Below are 23,522 nucleotides of genomic sequence, written 5' to 3' on the forward strand. Positions count from 1 at the left end.
CTCAGGGTTACTCTTTGCTCAGGATTCATTCTTGGTGGGACTATTTTTGATACCAGCGATTAAACCAGGAATCAGCTATATGCAAGGCAAGTGCCTTATTGACTCCAGGAGATATTATTATTTTTTCCAAACAGATAACGATATATTTAATTAGAATTAGTAAAATTGAATTTTCATGGAACAGGGAAAAACTTGAAGTGTCACTAAATGATGTCTGTAACTCAGAGAGAGCTTTTTTAAACTGCACAATCCACCCTACACCTCCCATTGAAGAAGTCCTGCCAGTGGGAAGGAATTTAATGGGCTATTTCCTTATCAGGAGTCCTGTAGGATCAGGGAAACAAAATATGGACCCAGTCAGTTAAAGTTAGGAACTTTTAAAATTTCCTTAACTTTTTAGTTAGTTCTGCTTTCTGGATTTCACCATTGTAACAGGCAAAATTAGATGGTGGAAGACAGCAGTGGAGACCAGTCCTCATGGCTGTGACTGAGAAGGACTTGCTGCTTTATGACTGTATGCCGTGGAGCAGGGATGCCTGGGCATCGCCGTGTCATAGCTACCCTCTTGTCGCCACAAGGTAAGACTGAAGACCAAAAACAACTACCCTATTCTAAATCTACTAAAGAATGGAAAAGTAAATTCTATCATCTTAGGTGCCTACAATAGCATTCGATTATACAGATGTCATATCTAATTGCTTTTAATAGCTGATGTGATTGAATCAGGCAAAAACTTTTCACAACTTTATGATTTTGCAGCTTCTAGATGGAAGAAGTAGTTTCAACAGTACTCGGTATATGTGAGGGGTTTTGAGGGGTTTGTTTTGTTTTGGGGCCACACCAGGTGGTGCTCAGGGCTGACTCTGGCAGGCTTGGGGGACGAGATGTGGTACCAGGAATCCAACTGGTTGTGTGCAAGGCAAGTGCCCCCACTGCTGTATTCTCTCTCTCTAGCCTATGTGTGTGTTCTTTTTTTTTCTTTTATTTATTTATTGAATCACTGTGGGAAAAGTTACAAAGCTTTCAAGTTTAAGAATCGGTCATACAATGATCAAACATCTTTCCCTTCACCAGTACTCATTTTTCACCACCAAGAACCCCAATATATCCCCCCTCCCACCTCTCCCAATGCCTGTGAGGCAGGTGATTTCTACTTAACTCTTCTCTACATTGATTACATTCATAATTTTGACAAAAGAGGCACCATTATTGTTTAAAACTTCCCCCCCAACAATTAGAATTGCTGATAAGGCATTGTGAAATACTTTGTTTTCTATAGCTGGTTATGAGAATCATATAATGATTTTGGATTTCTGCAGAGAGCCAGATAGTTATGAGATTGGTTTCTCTGCGTCTGGTATTATGGCTGTGCTGGAGTGCCACTCGTGGGGGGCAACCTCGTGACCTTGGTAGGGTGTGAAGGACAAGCTGGTACCGCCCCCCTTCCCATGAGACTGCAGTTACCCTGTCATCACTGGCTCATACCTGGCTTTCCTATAAGCTCTGAGGCGGTGGCCACCTTGCTGGCAGGGGGTGGGGGGATGGCGGAAGGGAGCAACACCCTTTCCCTCCCGGGGAGGCATGGCACGGTAGTTTAATGCATGGTCCATTCACTTTTCTGCTGCAAGCTGTTGGGCTCTGGATTAAGTCCTTTTGCTTCTGGAGCCATGACTGTGCCGGAGAGCCACTCATGGTGGGGGCAACTTGTAACCTCGGTAGGGTGTGAAGGACGAGCCGGTACCATCCCCCTTCCCATGAGACTGCAGTTGCCCCTTCATTGCCGGCTCATACCTGGCTTTCCGATAAGCTCTGAGGCAACGGCCACCTTGTATGCAGTCCAGATGCATTTCTGCCAAAAGCCGCTGGGTTTTGAGATTTGTTTCTGAGTCTCTGGGATCATGGCCGTTAATCAGCTTGATCAGGAGCCAGAGAGGCCGTTTGTAGGCGGCAACTCAGGGTCTCGTTGGGATGGGGAGGAAAGGGTCGGTTCCACCCCCATCCTATGAGGCCCCATGTGTCTCGTCACTGCAGGCCCAAACCTGACTCCAGTGGTCTCTGGAGGATGGCGATCACCGAGCCGCCAGGGGGAACAGGCCAAGGCACAAAACCTATTCCCACCTGGAGTGGCCCAGCGCCAGTAACCTACTGCAGGAACATGATGCATTTCTGCCAAAAGCCTCTGGGTTCCGAGATTCGTTTCTGAGTCTCTGGGATCATGGCCGTTAAGCAGTTCAATCAGAAACCAGAGAGGCCATGCTTCCAATTATATAGCTGAGCCGGAGGTGGTTTGTAGGTGTTTCTCCCACATACCTAAGTTTTGGCCATTTGCTTTCTTGGTAAACTTTGCCCCAAGTTTTTGGGATCTGGCCAAAGGCACAGCAGCAATTTTGGGGTATCTGGAAGTCTGAAGGCGCCATCAGGTTGCTGATGCACTTGCCTCACAGGTACAGATTGACCAGCTGGCGGCACCATACCCCCTATGTGTGTGTTCTTTTTAAGCTGTTGAAGTAGTTTCCTAACTGCTTCCTTCATGAAGACTTATTTCTAAAGATAAGTGAATAGTGGGGTGGGGTGGCGGGTTTCCTTCTTATTGACTGTGACTGGAAAACCACTGAAATTATGGCAGCCTTTTGACTGAGCATTGAAATAATTTCAGCCAGAATCTGGTATTGTCTTAACTACAAAACTCAGCCAGACTGTTCCTCGCCTTCTCTTACTAGTCTGAGTACTAATGTATCAAATAAACATTGATTTGACCTAAAGCAACAAGGTGTTTCTTGCCCACCAGATGTGAGAAGGGAGAAGAATAGAGAAACATAGATTGAGCAGACAAGGTATTTTCAAATGTTATCTCATAAGAAACTAGAATATATACTTAAATTCAGTTTTATTTAGTAAAGGCCCTCCCGTTGATCATCGATTTGCTCGAGCGGGCCCAGTAACGTCTCCATTGGAGACTTTGTTGTTACTGTGTCTGGCATATTGAATACTCTCGGTAGCTTGCCGGGCTCTCTGAGAGTTTTATTTGGACTTAAAAAAAAGAATCTGGTATCGATATAATTTGAAAGCTGCACGTTTAAAAGGAGACTCACAGAAAACTATGTGATGATCAAAGAATACAGATGAAGCGACCATCAGGTATGTTCTGAGCAGATATAGATTCATGTGAGGAAGGGTATTCTCTCTTTTTTTTTTTCCTTGGGTCACACCCGGCGATGCACAGGGGTTATTCCTGGCTCTGCACTTAGGAATCACTCCTGGCGGTGCTCGGGGAACCATATGGGATGCTGGGAATCAAACCCGGGTCAGCCACATGCAAGGCAACCCTACCCGCTGTGCTATTGCTCCAGCCCGGAAGGGTATTCTTTACAGCAAGACTTTCACATTATACAGGACTTTAGCATGCCAACCCTTAAATACCTTTTTTTGTTATTGTTTTGGGCGACACCCAACGATGCTCAGGGGACCATATGGGATGCCAGGGATCTAACCCGGTCAGCTATATGTGAGGCAGATGTCCTAACCTCTGTAACATCGCTCTGACTCCTACATAATTTTTAAAATAAAATTATTACTGGGCCAAGGAGTGATAGTGCAGTGGGTAGGGCATTTGCCTTGCATGCGGATGACTTGGGTTCAATCCCCACCATCCCATATGGTCCCCCAGCACCGCCAGGAGCAATTTCTGAGTGCAGAGCCAGGAGTCACCCCTCAGCATCGCTGGTTGTGACCCTAAAAGCAAAAATAAATAAAATAATTAATTTTTTAAAAAAATTACTCACATGGAGCTAGAGAGCAAGTATAGGGGGTAACATGCGTGCCTTGCACATGGCCAACTGTGCTCAATCCCCAGCTCCTCAGATGGTCCCCACTGCCAGGAGTGATCTCTGAACACTGTTAAGTGACCCCTAAACAAAAGCCTATTTAAGCATAGCTTTTCAGAAGAATTTCTGTAATTTCTTTTTCACTCCCTACCTTTCCCTCGTTTCCCTTATTGCTTGTATTGGCTGTTGCAGTAAGCAGGAGGGCCATACACCTGGGTGGCTTGGCTGTGGGGCTCTCACACTTGGCTGTGGTGCTTGCATACTTGCTTGCTGGGGCTCATACTCGGAGTTTTTGGTTGTAATGCTCATTGGGGGGTCACTGTGGTACTCATAAAGCGTTTTAGTTGGGGCACTTGCCAGGTGTCACATCCCCTTGTGATATTTACGCGCACCTGGAATGGTTGTTAGCTCCAGAGATCATGGTCCCAGAGCAGCCAGGCTCAAACAACAAAGAGACTCAGTGCATACAGTGCCTGCAAGGATATGCTTGTCAGGCGCCTTTCCTCAGGGTCCTCTCTGTGATTCAGGACTGGAGTTTCCATCATAGGATAAAGGTAAAGGATTTATGAGCTGCAGAATCTGGGAGCAGTCTTCTCACTGATCACTTTAGGTGATATAACTCCTGCAGGAAGAGTGAATTTATCCATCCATTTCTGGTTGGTTTGGTTTGTCTGGGGAGGTTTTTGGGATCACCCCTCCTGGTACTCGAAGGCTACTCCCTTATCTGCTCAGGGGACCCTGGGGTTCTAGGAAATTATACCTGGGCCTCCTGCTTACCGATCAGATGCTTGGCCCTTTGAATTAACTCTCTGGTCCTGTTTTTGTTTTTTCATTCCTATTAAATTACAACCTCTTTAAGATGATATTATCATCTCAGCACTTCCCATAGTACTTTGCATTTGGTTGTGGGCCCTCAGTAATCTCAGCTGAGTGAAATTTTGCTGCTCATCCTTTGTCATGGCTACATTGGGAGCATGACAATTCTTGCGACAACCTGTAGGCATGACTGAATAGTTACAGTGAGAGTGATTAAATTTATATTTGCCAAAGATTCAGGACTTATGAGCACGGCTATAGAGATCTCTTAAATTTAAATTTTGTGGAAAAAGCTTATACTATAATTACGATGCTAGAATGCCAAAAGGATGGTTTTATGCTTAGACACTCTTTTACTGGTGTGTCACTGGATGCCTCAGAAACTCATGGCATCCCAGGGCTGGAGCAATAGCACAATGGGTAGGGCGTTTGCCTTGCATGTTTGCCTACCTGGGTTCGATTCCCAGCATCCCATATGGTCCCCCAAGTACCGCCAGGAGTAATTCCTGAGTGCAGAGCCAGGAGGAACCCCTGAGCATCGCTGGGTGTGACCCAAAAAGCAAAAAAAAAAAAAAAGCAGTCACCAGAGAAATGCTAATCAAAACCACAGTGACTCTTGCTGTCTCCTAGTATGGTTATGATTACAGAAATCAATAATGACAAGGATAGAGCAGGATGTGGAGAAAATGGGATTTTTATTATTTATTTATTTGAATCACTGTGACATACAGGTTGTTCATGATTGGGTTTCAATGCCCAATATAATGTTTCAACACCCAACATTTCAGTGTACATTTCACACACCAATGGAAAGTGGAATTTTTTGGTTTTGATTTTGTTTTTTTGGGGTGACCATACCCAGTGATGCTCAGTGGTAACTCATGGCTCTGTGTTCAGGAATCACTTCTGGCAGTGCTCAGGGTACCAGATGGGATGCTAGGGATTGAACCCAAATAAGCCATATGCAAGGCAAAACGCCTTACCCACTGTACTATCTCTTAATCACTGTACCCACTGGCTACCCACTGTAGCCCCTGGAAATGGAATTTTTGTACATTGCTGGTGGGAATGTAAAATGGCAAAAGTAAAAGTGGAAATTGGTCTGCTGCTCACTGAATACAGAGTTTCTTTTTTGAGTGATAAAAATGTGTGCTCAAACGGAATGTCATGATGGCTACACAACTCTGGATATACGAAAATCTTTAGAACTGCACCCTTTAGATGAATAAAGTATGATATGTGAGTTACATCTAAAAATTGTTGTAATGAAAAAATTTCTCAAAGTGCTAGAGAGATAGTGTCGTGGTTAAGGCACTTACCTTGCATACAGTTGACTCAGGTTTTGTCCACAGCATTACAAACCTGTGGTATGCTGAACCCCACAAGGAGTGATTCCTGAGCACAGGGCCAGGAGTAAGTTCTGAGTATTGATGGGCGTAGCCCAAAAAACAAACAAGCCAATTTTAGTTTAACAGAAAATTGTAGTTCAAGAATTAAACACCGGGGGCCAGAGAGATAACTCAGTGGACTGAATGCATGCGAGAGGTCTAGGCAGGATCCCTGTCTGCATGGTTCCCTAATATAGCTGGAAGCAAAGCCTTGAATACCACCCTCACCCCACCCCCCAAAAAAAGGAAAGAAAAGAATAAGACGTTATTAGGATGCCATAAATCAAAATAAAGTACCATTTATATTGGCATGCACATTTATAAGTTCCTTGAACCAAAGCTGTATGTGTGTGTGTGTGTGTGTGTGTGTGTGTGTGTGTTTCTGTGTTTCTGTGTTTCTTTGTGTCTGTGTTTAATAACTGGTATTCCAGACTCATGAAATTAAAATAAAGCAGGAAAGTGGGGGCCAGAGAGATTGTACAGGGATTAAGGCCTTTGCCTTACATGTACCCAATTGTATTCAATGCCTGAGCACATAGCCAGGTAAACTGAGCTCTGTCCTCTATGGCCTGAAAACCTCCCCAACATAAAACAAATATGGGGACCCGAGCAGAAGTATGGTGGCTAAGGAGCTTACCTTGTACATGCCAACCCAGGTTTGACCCCCAGAGCCCACCAATAGTGATCCCTGAGTGCAGAACCAGGCGTAACCCCTGAGTACCGCCAGGTGTGCCCCTCACCACCCCCTGCCCCCCAAAAAAACCATGAAGGTGATAAATGAAGAGTATTTTCATTTGGTTTGTTGTATTTTGGAGGGTTGGGTGAACCCCACACCTGGCAGCGTTCAGGGATTCCTTGGGGTCACTCTTGTCTATACTTGGGGGACTTATGTGGCTCAAACTCTGGTGCAGGATACAGGTAGAAAAACATAGTTTATAGATGCTCTGCATTCTTCAGGAGATGTGTTGTGTAGTCTTTTCCTATTAGCTTTCTTTCAAAAGGAGAGGAAAAAGATCCAAAGAAAGTCTGACCACTTTACTATGTGGAAAATTGAGTGGTACTGTGCTTTTGGGACTTTAAGGGCAAAAGCTGCTAAAACGCTTTTGCATGAGCTCATCTGGACTCCCCACTAAAGGGACCTTTTGCAATTATTTTCCAGCCAACTTCTGTGCAGCAAGAGTCTGCAGCTGGTTTGAATTAGGTTCCCTCTGCCAAATATTTAGCCTCTAATCTATAGGGGAAAATTCCCCTAGACTTTATACAGTTTAATGCCTTACTTGGGTTTAGCAATCAAACAGGATGGTAGAATACTGACTGTCACTTTCTCTAGTACTCTTGCTTACTTGATTCTGTTATAGAGTAGTTTTGAAACATATTTAACTCTTGCTCAGATAACTAATTAGCTAATCAGGTACTCAGAGTATCCTTCTATGAACCTCTGGGGATCTCTTTTGGAGTTCTCTGAGTTCAAGGTTGTTTGCATAATAACACTAAAATACTTGCCAAGCTGATGTTTGCATGGACAGTGAGTAAGATAGCTGGTGTTGTGGCATGAATCAAGGCAATTTGCACTGAAATGAATGGCTGTACAGGGGAAAAGAATGTCATTTTAGCCTCAAATTGTTGAAGTAGTTTGGTTGAAGGGGCAAAACTTATGTTTTATTTAAGCTTGACTCATGAGTTTCCATCTTCTTAATAGTCTGATGAAATGAGTATTTCTAGAGCCCTTTAGCTGCATTTTGAAATATGGTGTTTCAAAAAAAAAACACATGCAAATAAGTTGTGAGAGGAATCTTTTCCCCATTATTTTTCTGGGTTTGGGGTTAGGGACCGCATCCAATAGTGCTCAAGGGCAATTCCTGAATCTGCATTTGGGTATCACTCATGGCAGTGCTATGGATTTGCAGGAATCAAACCTGGGTTGGCTGCATGCAGGACAAGCACCCTGCCCGCTATGCTGTACTATCATTCCAGCCCCAAAACTCAGGTTTTTGCTTGTTTGGTTTTGGGTTTTGGTTTCGGACCACACCCAGGAGTGCTCAGGCTTTACTCCTGGCTCTGTACTCAGGAATCACTCCTGGTGGGTTCAGGGAACTGTATGGGATGCTGGGGATCAAACCTGGGGCCACATGTAAGCAAGCGCCCTACTCATTGTACAATTGCTCCAGTCCCAACACTCAGTTTGTAATAGTGTAAAAGGATGCTTAGACCAAGAAATTGGCAAACCACTTGGTTATGCTTCTCAAACGTGACTTCACATATGAATCATCTGAGGAAATTCTAATAAATTTTGACACTGTGAACCAGAGAATAATTTTCCCTCTTCTTGGGAAGAGAGAAGGTGACCACACCCTAAATTTGCTCAGGGCTTACTCCTGTCTCTGTACTCAGGCATCATTCCAGGCAAGGCTGAGAAACCACTGGTTGTGCTGGGGATTGAACTGGGGTTACTTATACAAGGCAAATACCTTAATCTCTGTGTTGGCCCCTAACATCGATAATTTTTAAAAAGCTATGCACTGGTGATTATAGTGTACGGTAAAAAGTTGGCTAAGTCAATTTGCAGAACTCGAGAGAGAGGATAACAGAAGAGGCACTTTCCTTGAACACGGTTGACCCAGGTTCAGTCCTAGGAGTGACTCCAGAGACCATATGCAGTGCTAGGATCTAATTAGGGTCATACAAGGCAAGCATTTTAACCTTCTTACTCTCTTTAGCCTAGATCACCAAGATTTTCTTTTATGTCTAATATAAACTTTATGCATTTTTATGTTTAGATCTAAAATAATTTGGTGCTGGGGCTGGAGTGATAGCACAATGGGTAGAGCATTTACCTTGCACGCGGCCAACCCGGGTTCGATTGGGTCCATATGACCCAGTATCCCGTATGGTTGTCCGAGAACCACCAGGAGTAATTCCTGAGTGCAGAGCCAGGAGTAACACCTGAGCATCGCCGGGTGTGACCCCCTGAAAAAGCAAAAAAATAAATAAATAAAGCACTGTAGTACTGTACTCCCATTGTTCATTGATTTGCTCGAGCGGGCACCAGTAACATCTCCATTGTGAGACTTGTTACTGTTTTTGGCATATCAATATACCATGGTTGCTTGCCAGGCTTTGCTATGCAGGTAGGATACTCTCAGTAGCTTGCCGCGCTCTCCGAGAGGGGCTGAGGAATCAAACCCAGGTCGGTCGTATGCAAGGCAAATGCCCTACACGCTGTGCTATTGCTCCAGCCCAAATAAATAAATTAAATTAATTGGTGCTAATTTTTTATTGAAAGTTTAATTAGGTCTTTCAAAATACCACTAGGCCCAGATAGATTCACTATTGAATACAACCAAACATGAAGATTATACCAGTTCTAGGAGCTGGAGATAGTAAAGGAGGTAAAATTCTTGTCTTCCATCCTCAACACTGCATATGATCCCTTGAGCACTGAGCCAGGAATAGACCTTAGTACCACTAAGTGTAGCCAAAATAATCTAAGAAAGGGTTGGAGCAGCAGGGCATTTGTGTTGGACACAGCCAACCTGGTTTTGATCTCTGGCATCCTATAACGTCCCCGAAGTCCTGCCAGGAGTGGTTGGAGTTTAGTGCCAGGAGTAAGTCTGGGTTTTGCTCCAAGACTAACAGTCCCCAAAATTCAAGAAATAATAAATGTATAAAAGTATACCATTTCCTATGATCTTGTCTAGAGGATAGAGCATCAGATACACTTTCTAACTCTATCTGTAAGGCCAGCATGACCCTACTACCAAAACCAGACAAAGAAAATGAAAGAAAAATACAGACCAATATTTCTCACAGGCATTGATAATAAAACTGCTCTGCAAAATATTAGCAAATTAGGAGCTGGAGCGATAGCACAGTGGGTAGGGCATTTACTGACCTGGGTTCGATTTCCAGCATCCCATATAGTCCTGGAGCACTGCTAGGAGTAATTCCTGAGTGCAGAGCCAGGGTAGCTGCTGTGCATCGCCGGGTGTGACCCAAAAAGCAAAAAAAAATAATAATAATAATAATAATAATAAAATTAGCAAATTGAATTCGGAAAGGTGTAAAAAAGAAGTTGACATCATAATTAGTGGGATTTATCTGAGGTATGCCAGATTTGATCAATATTTGAAAATTAATCATAGCAACAAAACTACTTAATCACTTACACTTAACTTCCTGTTAGTCGTCGATTTGCTCGAGCGGGCGCCAGTAACGTCTCCATTTGTCCCTGTCGCGTGCTAGTGTAGCCCAATGGCATCTGTTCGCTCTGGGAACATGAAGAGCCTCAAACCGATCGTTCATGATCTTCACGAAGAAGTCTGACCATCTGGAAGGTGGGCGTCCACGCGGTCTTTTGACATCCCGTGGAATCCAGTTGGTAACAGCTCTAGTCCAGCGGTCGTCTTTAAATGTCATTACATGACCAGCCCATCTGATTTTTGACACCTTGGCAAATGAGACAGCGTCCCTGATTCTTGATCGTCGACAGATGTCAGAACTCCAGATTCTTTCTCTCATTTGAGTGAAACATGACATTCCAAGCATAGCTCTTTCTATTCTTCTTTGGGAGACCTGAGTAGCATTCTCATCCTGTTTGCGTAGGGCCCAGGTCTCTGAGGCATATGTTAATGCAGGAAGAACAGTGGAATCAAAGAGATGTGCCCCGAGCCAGAGGTTCTTCGTCCTATTAGCTATTTCTTTGACACTTTTGAAGGCGTTCCAAGCCGCTCTCTTCCTCCTGCGCAGCTCGGGTGCCAGGTCATTTCTCATGTTGACCTCTCGACCTAGGTACACATAGCTGTTGCATTCGGAGATGGTCGTTCCATTGAGAGCGAATGGGGCGTCAGGAACAAGGCTGTTTCTCATAAACATTGTCTTCGTAAGATTCAGCTGTAGTCCTACCTTTCCATACTCACGGTCAAAGTCGGCCAGCATTTGTGCCGCTTGGCTGATGTTTGGTGTTATTAAAACAATGTCATCAGCAAAGCGGAGGTGGTGTAGTTGCCGACCATCTATCTTCACTCCAATTCCTTCCCATTCCAGTCGTCGCATGATGTTCTCGAGGGTGGCACTGAAGAGTTTCGGTGAAATGGTGTCACCCTGCCGAACCCCTCTCTTGACATCAATGATTACTTCTTTGTAGAATGGTGAGATCCTGGTAGTGAATCCGCAATACAGCTCACGGAGGATCTTGATGTATTGGGCTTGAATGCCCTGATTGGCTAGGGCTTCAATGACCGCTTCCGTCTCAACAGAATCAAAGGCCTTCTTTAAATCAATGAACGTTAAACAGAGCGGCATCTTTAACCCCCAAGAAACCTCAATGAGCTTGGTTATCTGTATGTACAAAACTACATCTGGAGATATGTTAAAAGGGTTTGCTAAAAATAATACCCATTCATGATTAAAAAATCCAAAAACTTCTTAGCAAACCAGAAATAAAGGAGTATTTTCTCAACAAGATAAAGAAAAATCTACAAAGCCCTACAGTTAATATCTTACTCAATGGTGAGAAATGAGGTCTCAGAGGACCATATGGGATGCCAGGGTTTGAGCCCAGATCAGCCACTGCAATGCAAATGCCCTACCCGCAATCCCTCAGTATTTGGGTCCCTCAGTATTTCTTTTTAACATTGTACAGTAGTCCTTGCTTAATGAAATAAGACAAAAAGAGAAATAGAAGCGTATATATTCGGAAGGAAGAAAGAAAACTATTATATGAACGTGATATGTTTGGTAAAAGAATAGATGTGAAACAGAATCGAAAACTCCAAAATAGACTCAGAAATATATTCACTGTCTGACAGGAGAAAGATCACGTAATGTAGTAAAGATAATTTCTTCAGTGATTCTGAAACAATTAAATAGCCACACTTGAAAATTTTTTTTTTTGACACAGACCTGACACCCTTTACAAAAAAATTGTCTTTAAATAGTCATGGGGTCTGGGAGGATGACTCAGTGGCTAAAGCTCCACTTTTCAAGCGTGGAGCTGCAATTTGAATCCCTAGTGGTACCCATGTCCTCCAAATATAGTGCCTGTAACTCTGTTGTCTGGGACCCTACACTCTACAGCTGAATGCCCAGCATCCAAGATGTAAGTACCACAAGTAGAGACAGATGGATAGGCAATGAATGGATGTTTAGGACGGTCCTCCCATTGTTCATCGATTTGCTCGAGCGGGCCCAGTAATGTCTCCATCATGAGACTTGTTGTTACTGTGTTTTGGCATGTCGAGTACGTCACAGGTAGCTTGCCAGGCTCTGCCGTGCAGGCGAGATACTCTCAGTAGCTTCCTGGGCTCTCCGAGAGGGGCGGAGGAATCGAACTCGAGTTGGCCATGTTGGCTGCGTGCAAGGCAAATGCCCTACCACTGTGCTATCGCTCCAGCTTGGATGTTTAGGACAGTGAAGCTATTTTGTATGTTGTAATGATGTGTACATGTCACTATGCATGTGTCTCTGCAAGATAGAAGACCAAGCATGAATCATAAAAGTGGGTGATCAAGAGGTGTCAGTATAGGTTCATCCTTGGTAAAATGTGCTGTACCGGTGAGAGATCATGGGGGAGCCCTTGTTTGCGTGGGCTCATTGTCTCCTAATCAGAATGAAAACTTGGATAAGTGTGGCCTCTTTTTATTTCTTTTTGGGTCACACCCAGCAACGCTCAGGGGTCACTCCTGACTTTGCACTCAGGAATTACTCCTGGTGGTGCCCGGGGGACCAGGACCATATGGGATGCTGGGGATTGAACCCAGGTTGGCTGAGTGCAAGGCAAACACCCTACCAGCTGTGGTATTGCTCTGCTCTGGCCTCAGTGTGACCTCTTGAGAACATAAAAGTCCTGGGAAACTGAACCTTATATTCCTTCCGTGACACCAGGGGTCATTTCATGGGAAAACAAATTGCTAACTACTTCAAACACTAGAATTTTCTGTTTACTAATCAGTATAAATTACTGATGTTTCCTGTTGATAATCATCAATTGCTCTTGGTTGCTATTCTGTTTGTGTTTCTAGATTGGTTCATTCTGGCTCTGGATGTCGCTCCCCCTCCCTGGGATCAGACCTAACATTTGCCACCAGGACAGGCTCCCGGCAGGGCATTGAGATGCATCTCTTCAGGGTGGAGACACATCGGGATCTGTCGACCTGGACCAGGGTGCTTGTTCAGGGTTGCCACGCTGCTGCTGAGCTCATCAAGGAGGTTTCTCTAGGTATGGATCCTGGAGTTTTGTTCCTAGTAGTCACTGATGGAACTTTAGTCTTTTTACTTTGTATGTTGTTTGGGGGCCATGCCCAACAGTGCTTGGGAGATACTTCCCACCACAGTCCTCAGTGTCACTCCCAACAGTGGTAGGGGGGCACCATATGGTACCAGAGATCATATCTTGGATTTCTACATGCAAAGCTTGTGATCCAACCCATGAACTGGCGCCCTAACTTTGGGAATTTTATTTTAAACAAAATCAGGGCCAGGAAGCTAGCTCAAAGGGCTAGAGCACACACATTCTTGGCATGCACAGCGTACTGGGTTTGATACCAAGCATCACTGGGCTCCTGAGCACTGCTGGGTATAGTCCTGGTGGCCCTCACTGCCACTGAGGAGACCCAAAAACAAAATCCAAAACTATCATGTGTGCCAAACTTCTAATTCTCTACGACCCTGGAGATGGTTCAAAGGACTGAAGCTCATGTTTTGCAAAGGGGAGCCCTGGGTTCCATCCCCAGCACTGTGTTCGATCCCAAGCACCACCAGGAATATCCCTTAATCACTACACCAGAAGTAGCCCCTATGCAATACTAGATGTGACCCCAAAAAGAAAAGTACTCTGAAATAATGGCAGCTTAAGGTAATTATGATGAAAGAAATCAGGCCTCTGTTTCATTTCACTGGCAGATTTTTTCCTGTTAGTATTGGTTATAAAGTATGAGCTTTGGGATCAGAGCAATAGTACAGCAGTACAGTATGACATTTGCCTTGCACATAGCCAACCAAGGTTCGCTCCCTGGCACAGTATCATTCCCCAAGCCCACCAAGAATGAATCCTGAGCACAGATCCAGGAGTAAGCCGTGAGCTTCACCATGTGTGACTCCCAAACAAATAAACAAAAAGAATTAAAATATGAACTCTGGGGCCAGGAAGATACTTCAGTGGACTGGAGCCCATACTTTGATACAGGAGCCCAAGGTTCAATCCCTGGTACCACATGGCTGTTTGAATAACTACCAGGAGCAGCTCAGAGCAACAACACAGCCAGGAGTAACTCCCCTACATAGCTGGATCCACATGGCCCCAATCGTATAAATAAAATCTAAACATATAATAGAGCTTATGCCTGTAGGAGAATAAAGGATTCAGGATAGGTTTCTCTTCATAGTTTCAAACATTTGCCCAATTCTGAAATGACCATCTAAAGGAGGCAAGTCTGGAGGTCTCTCCATTGGAAGTGCCCTCTTGTGGTTAGTTATGTATGTATTTGTGTGGATAGTTTTATATGTATCTGTGTTATGATCCATCTCACAATGGAGACGTTACTGGTGTCTGCTCAAGCAAATCACTGAACAACCGGAGGACAGTGCTGCAGTGCTACAGTATTATGATTAAGTATATAACTCCATCTACAGACAGCTCCAAACTGTTCTTTACTCTAGAACAATAGAGAATATTCAAAATGAAAATATAGTTACAATTTTAGTGTGATTTGAATTCTTTAAATATCTGGGTTGCCAGTGATTTATGTAAATTTTGCTCCTGTTTCATATTTTTTCTTTTCCTTTGTATTTTGTTTGTTTTGTTTTGGGGATCACACTCAGCATTGCTCAGGCTTATTCCTGGCTCTGTGCTCAGGGATCACTTCTAGTTGTGCTCAAAAAAGGAGCCATATGCAGTACTAGGGATCAAACCTAGGTTGGCCATATATATGCAAGCTCCATATCAGCTGTCTCTAACCTCTCTGTTTTATTTTTGTTTTTGTTTTGTTTTTGGAGTGGGGAGTGTATATCTACTGGTACATAGCGCTTATTCCTGACTCAATGCACAGGCATCACTCCTGGTAATGCTCAGAGGATATATACAGTGCCAAACAGGTTGGCCACATGCAAGACAGGAGCCTTAACCCCTGTAACTAAATCTTTGCCCCTCTGTGTTTTATTTTATATACCCAGTAATTTTACATAGTTTCTATGAAAATAAAAGGGCTTATATGTAATAAGTTCAAGATTCCTGCTTTTTTGTGATTTCTCTTCACATAGGCCTTTGTCCCCCACTGTCTCCTATCCCATCCACAGCCACCATCTTGTCCCTGACTCCTAACCCAGGGTATGCTTGTGAGAGGTTGTCAGAGTAGGTCTCAGGATGAAATGAACCTTGAAGAAGAGATAAGAATGTCTGTTTTGTGAATTACTTGAGCAGTAAAATCTTCAAAATACCTTAAATTTTATTATTGCATTTATAGATGAACTTAAATGTTATTATTCCTACACATAGAAACATTATTATTATATGTATTTTATTATTATGTAATATAATAATATAATATATTAACAATATTATATGTAATAATTTGTATCATTAAGATCCAACCAAAATAGCACCCGCACTTCTTTCCTAATTTCCCAGTTACTCTGTTTCGTTCTTCTCTGTTCTACCACAATGTTTCATTCTTCATCTTCCTATCTTAGCACTTACTTCATTCTGTTGTACACACATTTCTATTCTCTCTCCATCACTTGTCAGGGCAGGAGGAATCTTACCACCTCTGTGTCTCTCGGTGTCTAACAATGTTCAGAACTGCTTTTTCCCGGTATATATTGGTTGCAATGACTTGGCTTAAGGCTGCTCTTTGAGAGCAGAGAAATGAGAGAATATGAATGTTTGAATGAGATCAGTAAGCTAAAAGAGGCATGATTCACATTTCCATCAGACAGTCTCCTTGTATCCTTCTTCTTATGGTTTTTGAGTCACATTGAACCTATCTGTCTGACCAGACCTCATCCCCTGGATTCTTCAATAGCTTGAGGAATGTTCTGGATTAAAACTTTCTAGGGCCAGAGCAATAGCACAGCGAGTAGGGCATTTGCCTTTTATACGGCCAAACTGGGTTTGATTCCTCCACCCCTCTTGGAGAGGCCGGCAAGCTACTGAGACTATCCCGCCCACATGGCAAAGCCTGACAAGCTACCTGTGACGTATTCGATAAGCCAAAAATAGTAACAAGTCTCACAATGGAGATGTTACTGGTGCCCGCTCAAGCAAATTGATGAACAACCGGAGGACAGTGCTACAGTGCTACAGACAGGGCCAAAGAGATACACAAGAGAGCCAGAAAGAGCACAGATGCTTTCTTGCCTTGCCTGTGGCAGACCCAGGTTCAAATCCCAGTATCCCATATCCCAGTATTCCTGAGCACAGAGCCAGGAGTTAGCACTGAGCAGGCAGGCTATGGGCCCCTACACAAAAAAATTCTTGAAAACTGTACCATGGTTGTTTTTGTTGGTACTGTCTATTCTTTTTCAAATTCCCCAGCCATTTAAAAATTATTATATTTGAATTTCTTCTTCAGATAAATTTTATTCACATTTTACTGTACAAGCTTCCTTTCCAAATATTCAGAATCCTTTCTCTAAAACTCTTTAATATTTGAATGATGATACAAAAGACATTGCTAGTATCTCTGTTGTTTTTTTCTTCCTTTTCAGTTTGTTTTATTTTGAAACCACATCTGACTGCTCAGAGCTTACTCTTGGCACTGTACTCAGGGATCACTCCTAGCAGTGTTCACTGTACTACCTTGGCATGGCAGGGATTGAACCAGGGTTGACCATGTTCAAGTCTAGGGCCTTAACTCCTGTGCTATCTTCCTGGCACTAACTACATTATCTGTTTTAGCTTTTGGGTCACACCTGAAAGTGCTCAGGGCTCACTTGTGGCTCTCCACTCAGGGATCACTACTCAGGATCTCAGGATTCCTGAGACCATTTGGGGTGCTAGGGATAAAACCAAGAAGGTTGGTCATAGACTGAGCACTATGGCCACTCAATACCTCTGTTGCAAACTACAACACCCTAAAAGAAAGAGTGAGCAAAAGGGAATGCCCTGCCATAGAGGCGGGTTGGTGTGGGGGGATAGGGTGTGGGAATGATGGGAATGGGAGGGCTACTGGGATCATTGGTGGTGGAGAATGGGCACTGATGGAGGGATGGGTACTCGATCATTGTATAACTGAAACCCAAGCACAAAAGTTTGTAAGTCTACAACTGTACCTCATGGTGTCTCACTAATAAATAAAATAAATAAAAAAGTAAAAAAAAAAAAAAGGTTGGTCACTGTCTGTCTGGCCCCATATATTCACAGTAAGAAAAAGCTTCTTGGGGCTAGAGCAATAGTACAGTAGGTAGGGCATTTGTCTTGCACGCAGCCCACCCAGATTTGATCCCCTGGCATCCAATGTGATCTCCTGAGCACTCCAGAGTAATTCCTGAGTGCAGAGCCAGGAGCAATCACAGATCATTGCCAGATATGGCCTCCAAACAAAAACAAACCAAAAAAAAAGATCCTACTCCTTTTTTTGTAATAGATCTTTTTCTCCTTGATAGTTTATTCATGACATTTTTCCAATTGTCTTCGACAGGATGCACATTAAATGGCCAAGAGGTAAGACTCACTGTCCACTATGAAAATGGATTTAGTATCTCCAGGGAAAACGGAGGTCCCAACAGCATGCTATACCGCTACCCCTTTGAAAGGCTGAAAATGTCTGCTGATGATGGCATCAGAAATCTGTATCTGGATTTTGGTGGTCCTGAGGGAGAGCTGGTAAGAGAATTTCTGAAAAATACGGTTTATTCTGCTTGGTATTTTCTTTCTTCTCATCACTTCTTACTCTTATATAGAAAATTAAAGACTAACTTTTGACTTGGAGTTTGGAAGATTTTTTTTTTGCTTGTTTGTTTGTAGAGGAGGGGCTTTGTTTATTTGGGGGTCATAACCTGGGTGTGCTTGGGCTTACTCCTGGTCCTGTGCTCTCTGATCACTCCTGGCAAGGCTTGGGGAAACACATGTGGTGCTGTGAATAGAACCCAGGTCAGGTGCACACAAGTTCTTACCTGCTGAGCTATCTCTCTGGCTCCTGGGCAGGGTAGGTCAGGTATGGGGTTGTTTGTTTTTGGTTCCTGTGTCATATCCAGAAATTCTCAGGGCTTACTCCTGACTCTGTGCTCAGAAGTCACTCATGGCTGTGCTTGGGGGACCATTTATCGTGCCAGGGAATGAACTGGGGTCATTTACATGCAAGGCAAGTGCCTTAATCTCTGTACTCTCTTTCCTTAAGGAGCTTTTATCCTCCCCTTTTTCTGTACAGTAGAAAATCATTCTTTTTTATTATTTTTTTATTTTTTTATTTTTAGACAATACAAGTGGTTGCTCAGGGCTGATGCCTGGCTCTGTGCTCAGGGATCACCCATGGCAGGGCTCAGGGGACCTTTTGGGGTGCCGGGGATTGCACCTGGGTAAGCCGCATGCAACACAAGGTCTTTACCCGCTGTACTATTGCTCCAGCCTGAAATAATTTCTTTTTTTTTTTTTTTTTTGCTTTTTGTTTTTTGTTTTTTTGGTCATACCCGGCGATGCACAGGGGGTCACTCCTGGCTCTGCACTCAGGAATTATCCCTGGCGGTGCTCAGGGGCCCATATGAGATGCTGGGAATCGAACCTGGGTCGGCCATATGCAAGGCAAACACCCTACCCACTGTGCTATCACTCCAGCCCCTGAAATCATTTCTTTTTAAAATAAGTGTTTTAGAACTGGAGAGATAACTCAAAGAACTGGAGCATATTCTTTGCAAGCAGAGACCTGTGTTCAGTTTTAAGCATTACATGGCCCCTCCTATCCCCAGTTACCAAGCTGAGAACAACCACTGAACTTGGCTGGGTGTGGTCCCCCTCAAAAAAAGTAGCCAACAATAATAAAGAAAAGTTTCAAATGTTATAAAGAAAAAATTATTTTCATTGTCATTAGAAGTTTGTTGGGATGCAATTCAATCAGTCAATCAATGGCTGAATAAATAGCAATATTCCTACATTAAAAAAAAGTTTGTTGGAATGAAAGTCAAACCAAGAATGTTTTGCTTGCTACAGAACTTTTTGTAAGGGGGAAAAAATTAAGAGACATCTACAAAGCCATCTTTTTTTCCTTTTGACCTTGTAATTTGAAGGAAATATTATGAAATTTATTATTTTCTCATAGAAAACTAGAGAAGTGTGTTGAGTATATAGCCAAATTCATCACGGTCACAGTCCTCCCATTGTTCATCAATTTGGTTGAGCGGGCCCAGTAACATTGTGAGACTTGTTACTGTGTTTGGCATATAGAATACGTCACGGGGAGCTTACCAGGCTTTGCCGTGCGGGCGAGATACTCTCAGTAGCTTGCCGGGCTCTCGGAGAGGGGCGGAGGGTCAGCCATGTTGGCTGCGTGCAAGGCAAACCCCCTACCCACTGTGCTATCGCTCCAGCCCAGCCAAATTCATAAACTATGATAATAGGGTAAAGTAATGCCTTTTCTCTGATCATTCATTTTCCTCTTTTCTCTCATCAGCCTTTAGTTCAGGTGCCCCAGTAGAGCACCTGCCTTGCACTTGGCTGACCTGGGTTCGATGCCTGGCACCGCATATGGTCTCTTCAGCCTAATCAGGAGTAAATCAGAAATGTGCCCTGAGCATAGTCTGGTGTGGCCCAAACCTTCAGGTTTCGCCCCACAACCCCTCCCACCTATGCCTGTTTTGGTTTAGCTCAGATCTAGTTTACATGAATTCTTATATCCAGGAGCCAGAGTGATAGTATGAGGCATGAGGCCAGCCTGGGGTCAGTCCCCAGTACCACATATGGTAACCCGAGCCCTAGCAGGAGTTATCTCTGAGCTAAGAGCCAGGAGTAAGCATTTAATGCTACCAGCTATGGCCCTCAAACAAACAAACAAACAACAAAAAAGTGGCTTTAAGGAACTAAAGGATAGGCCCTAGAGCAGTACTTTTCAAAAGATTGAAATGTTAGTGATGCTGGGCCGAAGTAGTGGTTAGGGTGTTTGCCTTGCACACTGCAATCTAGGTTCAATCCCCGGCATCCCATATAGTCCCCTGAGCACTGCCAAGAGTAATTCCTGAGCAGAGCTGTGTGTGACCCAAAAAGAAAAAAAAAATCCTACCTATAGGGCAGGCCTATAGATAGGATATAGACCAAATGTATATGTTCGTTTCCCTAAGCACTGCAGGAGTGATCATTTAGCACAGTTAGATGTGACACTCCTCCCCCCACCCCCAAAAAAGGGAATGTCATGGCTGGAGAGCTTGCTCAGTGGCTAAGTACAGACTTTGCCGTGGGAGGCCTGGATTCAATCCATGGCATTGCATTGGGTCCACCAAGCACAAAGCCAGGAATAATCTTTAGGAACTTCTGGCTATAGCCCCCAAACACACACAAAGTAAATAAGCAAAAAAAAAAAAAAGTGAAGTATTGGGACTAGAGAAATAGCTCAATAGGCTAGCTGTGTGCTTTGCCGGAGCCCTGAGTTTAATCCCCTGCACCTCCCAGGTGGCCCAAATACAAACATACAAAAAAGGTGGAATATCGCATTCACACTTATTTTGAATGTTGTTTATTAAAGTATTTGTATATAATAGTGATAATTAATGTCCTTTCTCCACAGACCATGGACCTGCACTCTTGTCCAAAGCCAATTGTATTTGTGCTGCATACGTTCCTATCAGCCAAAGTCACTCGCATGGGACTGCTTGTATGAGCATCAAAGAATCAGAAAAGAGCCTTGAATGTCTCAAAAGTTTTTCCACCTCAAAAAAAAAAGGAAAAGGAAAAAAAGCACAAAAAGAAATCTCTTTGATCTCTCCTCTAGCACAGTGCCTTGACAAGGACCCGCAAACCACTGCTGAACCATGAACGTGTTTAAGGAAGAGCCAGCCACACTATAGGGCTGTAAGAAGCTCCAAAATGAAGCTTTTGATTCATTGCATAGTTTCCTCAAGTGGTTTATGAGCAATTAGGTGTATTTCTTCTATTGAGAAGGGTGGCTCATTGCTTTTCTTTTGGGATATAACCAAATATTCAAGAGTTTTCTTTTATTCTTCCTGTAGAATTTGTTTCAGGCTTAACTTTGAACTTCTGCTTTGGGTAACTGTTCTCTGGTGCTAGTTCACAGCCGCCCGTGCTTCTTGGTCATTCCAGATAGGACCAACATTCTATTGGAATTTATGGTCCTCACTTGCTCCTCCCCGCTGGAGAAGTCTTTGAATGGTCTCACCAAAGCATACTCCCATCCTGCCTGCCATCGCTGCCCACCACGCCTCAAGCTCGGCCACTCATAAGTGCTAAGGACTTAAAAGTTTTAGGACTTAAAAGTTGCGTAGTGTGATTTGCCTTGCCTTCCACTCCCTTCTTAGTGGTGACCAAGTTGAAAAACAATTTGTAAACCACGACTTTGAAAGAAAAGTTTTGTTTGTGGGCTTTCTGACTTTATCTTGTTAAGAGCCAGGGAATGTTAGAAGACTTACTTTAAAGAAAATCCTCATTTTAGCCCAAGCCATTTTTATTGCTTACCAATTGTGCCTTTGGTTAGGGTTAGTGGAGCTTTGTTAGTCACTGTTGGAATAACTGGATGTCACTGCCATTCCAGGGAGATGATTTATCCTGATTTTGAAGAATAGTCTACAAGCTAAGCTCCCTCAGCTATCTCTTTGAGGGAAGTAAATCCTAGAGAGCCAGCTTGCTCTAGAGTAGACTTGTGATGAAGCTATCTCTTCAACAAAAGCATCATGTTGAGTTTATTGGACACAATCCTGGCCCTGGCCCATCACCTTTGTGGCGGCAGTGTGTAATGGACAAGCATCAGCTAATATAAGTCTTGGCATTTTTTCCTTAGTAATGTACCCTACAGTGGGCAGGGTGAAGGGACCACAGGGTTTTGCTACGCATTGCCAGCTGACATCATTAGGACTTTAGCAGTTAGAGTGCTGGTTTTGTGGTATTGGAGAATCACGCTCAACTTATTTTCCTACTTTCGAAGGAAGTTATATGACTGAAGACATTTGGAGCTGTATAAAATATCAAGATTAGCACAACCCTCAGATCTGAACGAAGAAGGACAGTTGACTTGGATTTCTCCACTCTCTGAAGAAAGGAATGGATATATTTTACTAGGCTTGTCAGGAGTGTCATAAGAGAATGTGAACCCCAAGAAGGGCAGAAGAAAGGGGCCTGAGCGGGCAGAGCCTTGCATGCAACCAAAGTGGATTTGATCCCTGGCATCCCACACAGTCCCCTGAGCAGCAGCAGGAGTGATTCCTGAGTGCAGAGCCAGGAATAACCCCTGAGCATCTCTGGGTGTTGTGTCCCCCTCCCCCAGAAAAAAAAAGGCAGACGAGAATGGCACTCCAGAGAGGGTAGGGGCATATAACCGTCTATTCATGCAGAAGTGTTTGGTTTGAGTGTATTACAGGTGCACTCGCGGTGGGCCTTAGAAAAGAGCAGACACCTGAGCAAGCACATTCTAACTAGGTTTAGAACCCCATTGTAGTTCCTCTGCTCAAGGTCAGTCCGCTTCATCCGTGTTGTGTATGGTGAGATTACCCATGTGAAGAGTCTCCAGGGAGAAGTCTGTTCTCCCACCGACCCCCACCTCCCACCAGCTCCAATCTCTAAAATGATCACTCCACTTAAAACTGGAAGTTGAAATCCAGATTCAGGAGCTTTTTATAGTTTGAATTAGTCAACCTAAATTTTGTTCCATTGTAAGTCAGGGAAGAAACAAAAATAGCTTGAATATTAAAAAAATAATAGCAGAATTTCTATATGTAATGCTCTTGGATAAGAATATTCAGACACTTTGCACTGAACTCTTATTAATCTGAGAAGTGTAATGGTGAATCACAGAATTTGTAGCGAAGCCATTTGTCCGAGGATTTCTGTGTTAGTGCGAAAGATTAAGGTACTCAGAAAACTTTTCAGGAGGAACTTCTGAGACTGCTCATAAGTTACGTGAAAAGGATCTGTTTAAAAACAGCAGCAAAACCAAGTTGTGGTTCTGTTATGGGCAGTAGAAGGAAGGCATGTGGGCATCTGGGCTCACTTTACTCAAGCTTTAATTGTCCTGTGTAGCACTAAGGTCTCTGGGGTTCTTAATATCTTTTGAGTCATAATGTGAAGTGACAGTGTTCAGTGGATTCCTTTAACCACTAGCACCCCAAGAGCAATAGCCTTTAAGCTACTTGTTTGACAACTTCAACAATTGTTCAACATGGATAACCAGGTTGTTCTTTAAAGAAATCAGTTTGTGGGATTTTCAAATCACAACTGAGTACTTCTCGTGAATGGGACAGCCTTGCTAAATTTAGTATTTTATATTTAGATTCCAGTTATGGCAAATTATTTTCAAATAACTAAAACAGGCCTTTTTTATATTTCACATCTTTTATAGGACAGCTA

General features: G+C 43.4%; 1 protein-coding gene across 1 annotated transcript in view; it reads left to right on the forward strand.

Moving 5' to 3' along the window:
- Window positions 1-22,768, forward strand: part of SNTB2 (syntrophin beta 2) — a 71,512-nt gene extending 48,744 nt beyond the window's left edge. Inside the window, exons 4-7 of the mRNA XM_056136840.1 lie at window positions 436-578; window positions 13,048-13,244; window positions 17,662-17,846; window positions 20,734-22,768. Coding sequence (XP_055992815.1) covers window positions 436-578; window positions 13,048-13,244; window positions 17,662-17,846; window positions 20,734-20,826 — 618 coding nt within the window. The 3' untranslated portion in view covers window positions 20,827-22,768. The remainder of the gene's footprint in view (window positions 1-435; window positions 579-13,047; window positions 13,245-17,661; window positions 17,847-20,733) is intronic.
- Window positions 22,769-23,522: the final 754 nt, after the last annotated feature.

Source organism: Sorex fumeus, unplaced genomic scaffold (assembly GCF_029834395.1).
Source record: "Sorex fumeus unplaced genomic scaffold, SorFum_2.1 ptg000122l, whole genome shotgun sequence".
In the NCBI taxonomy this organism is placed as follows: Eukaryota; Metazoa; Chordata; class Mammalia; order Eulipotyphla; family Soricidae; genus Sorex; species Sorex fumeus.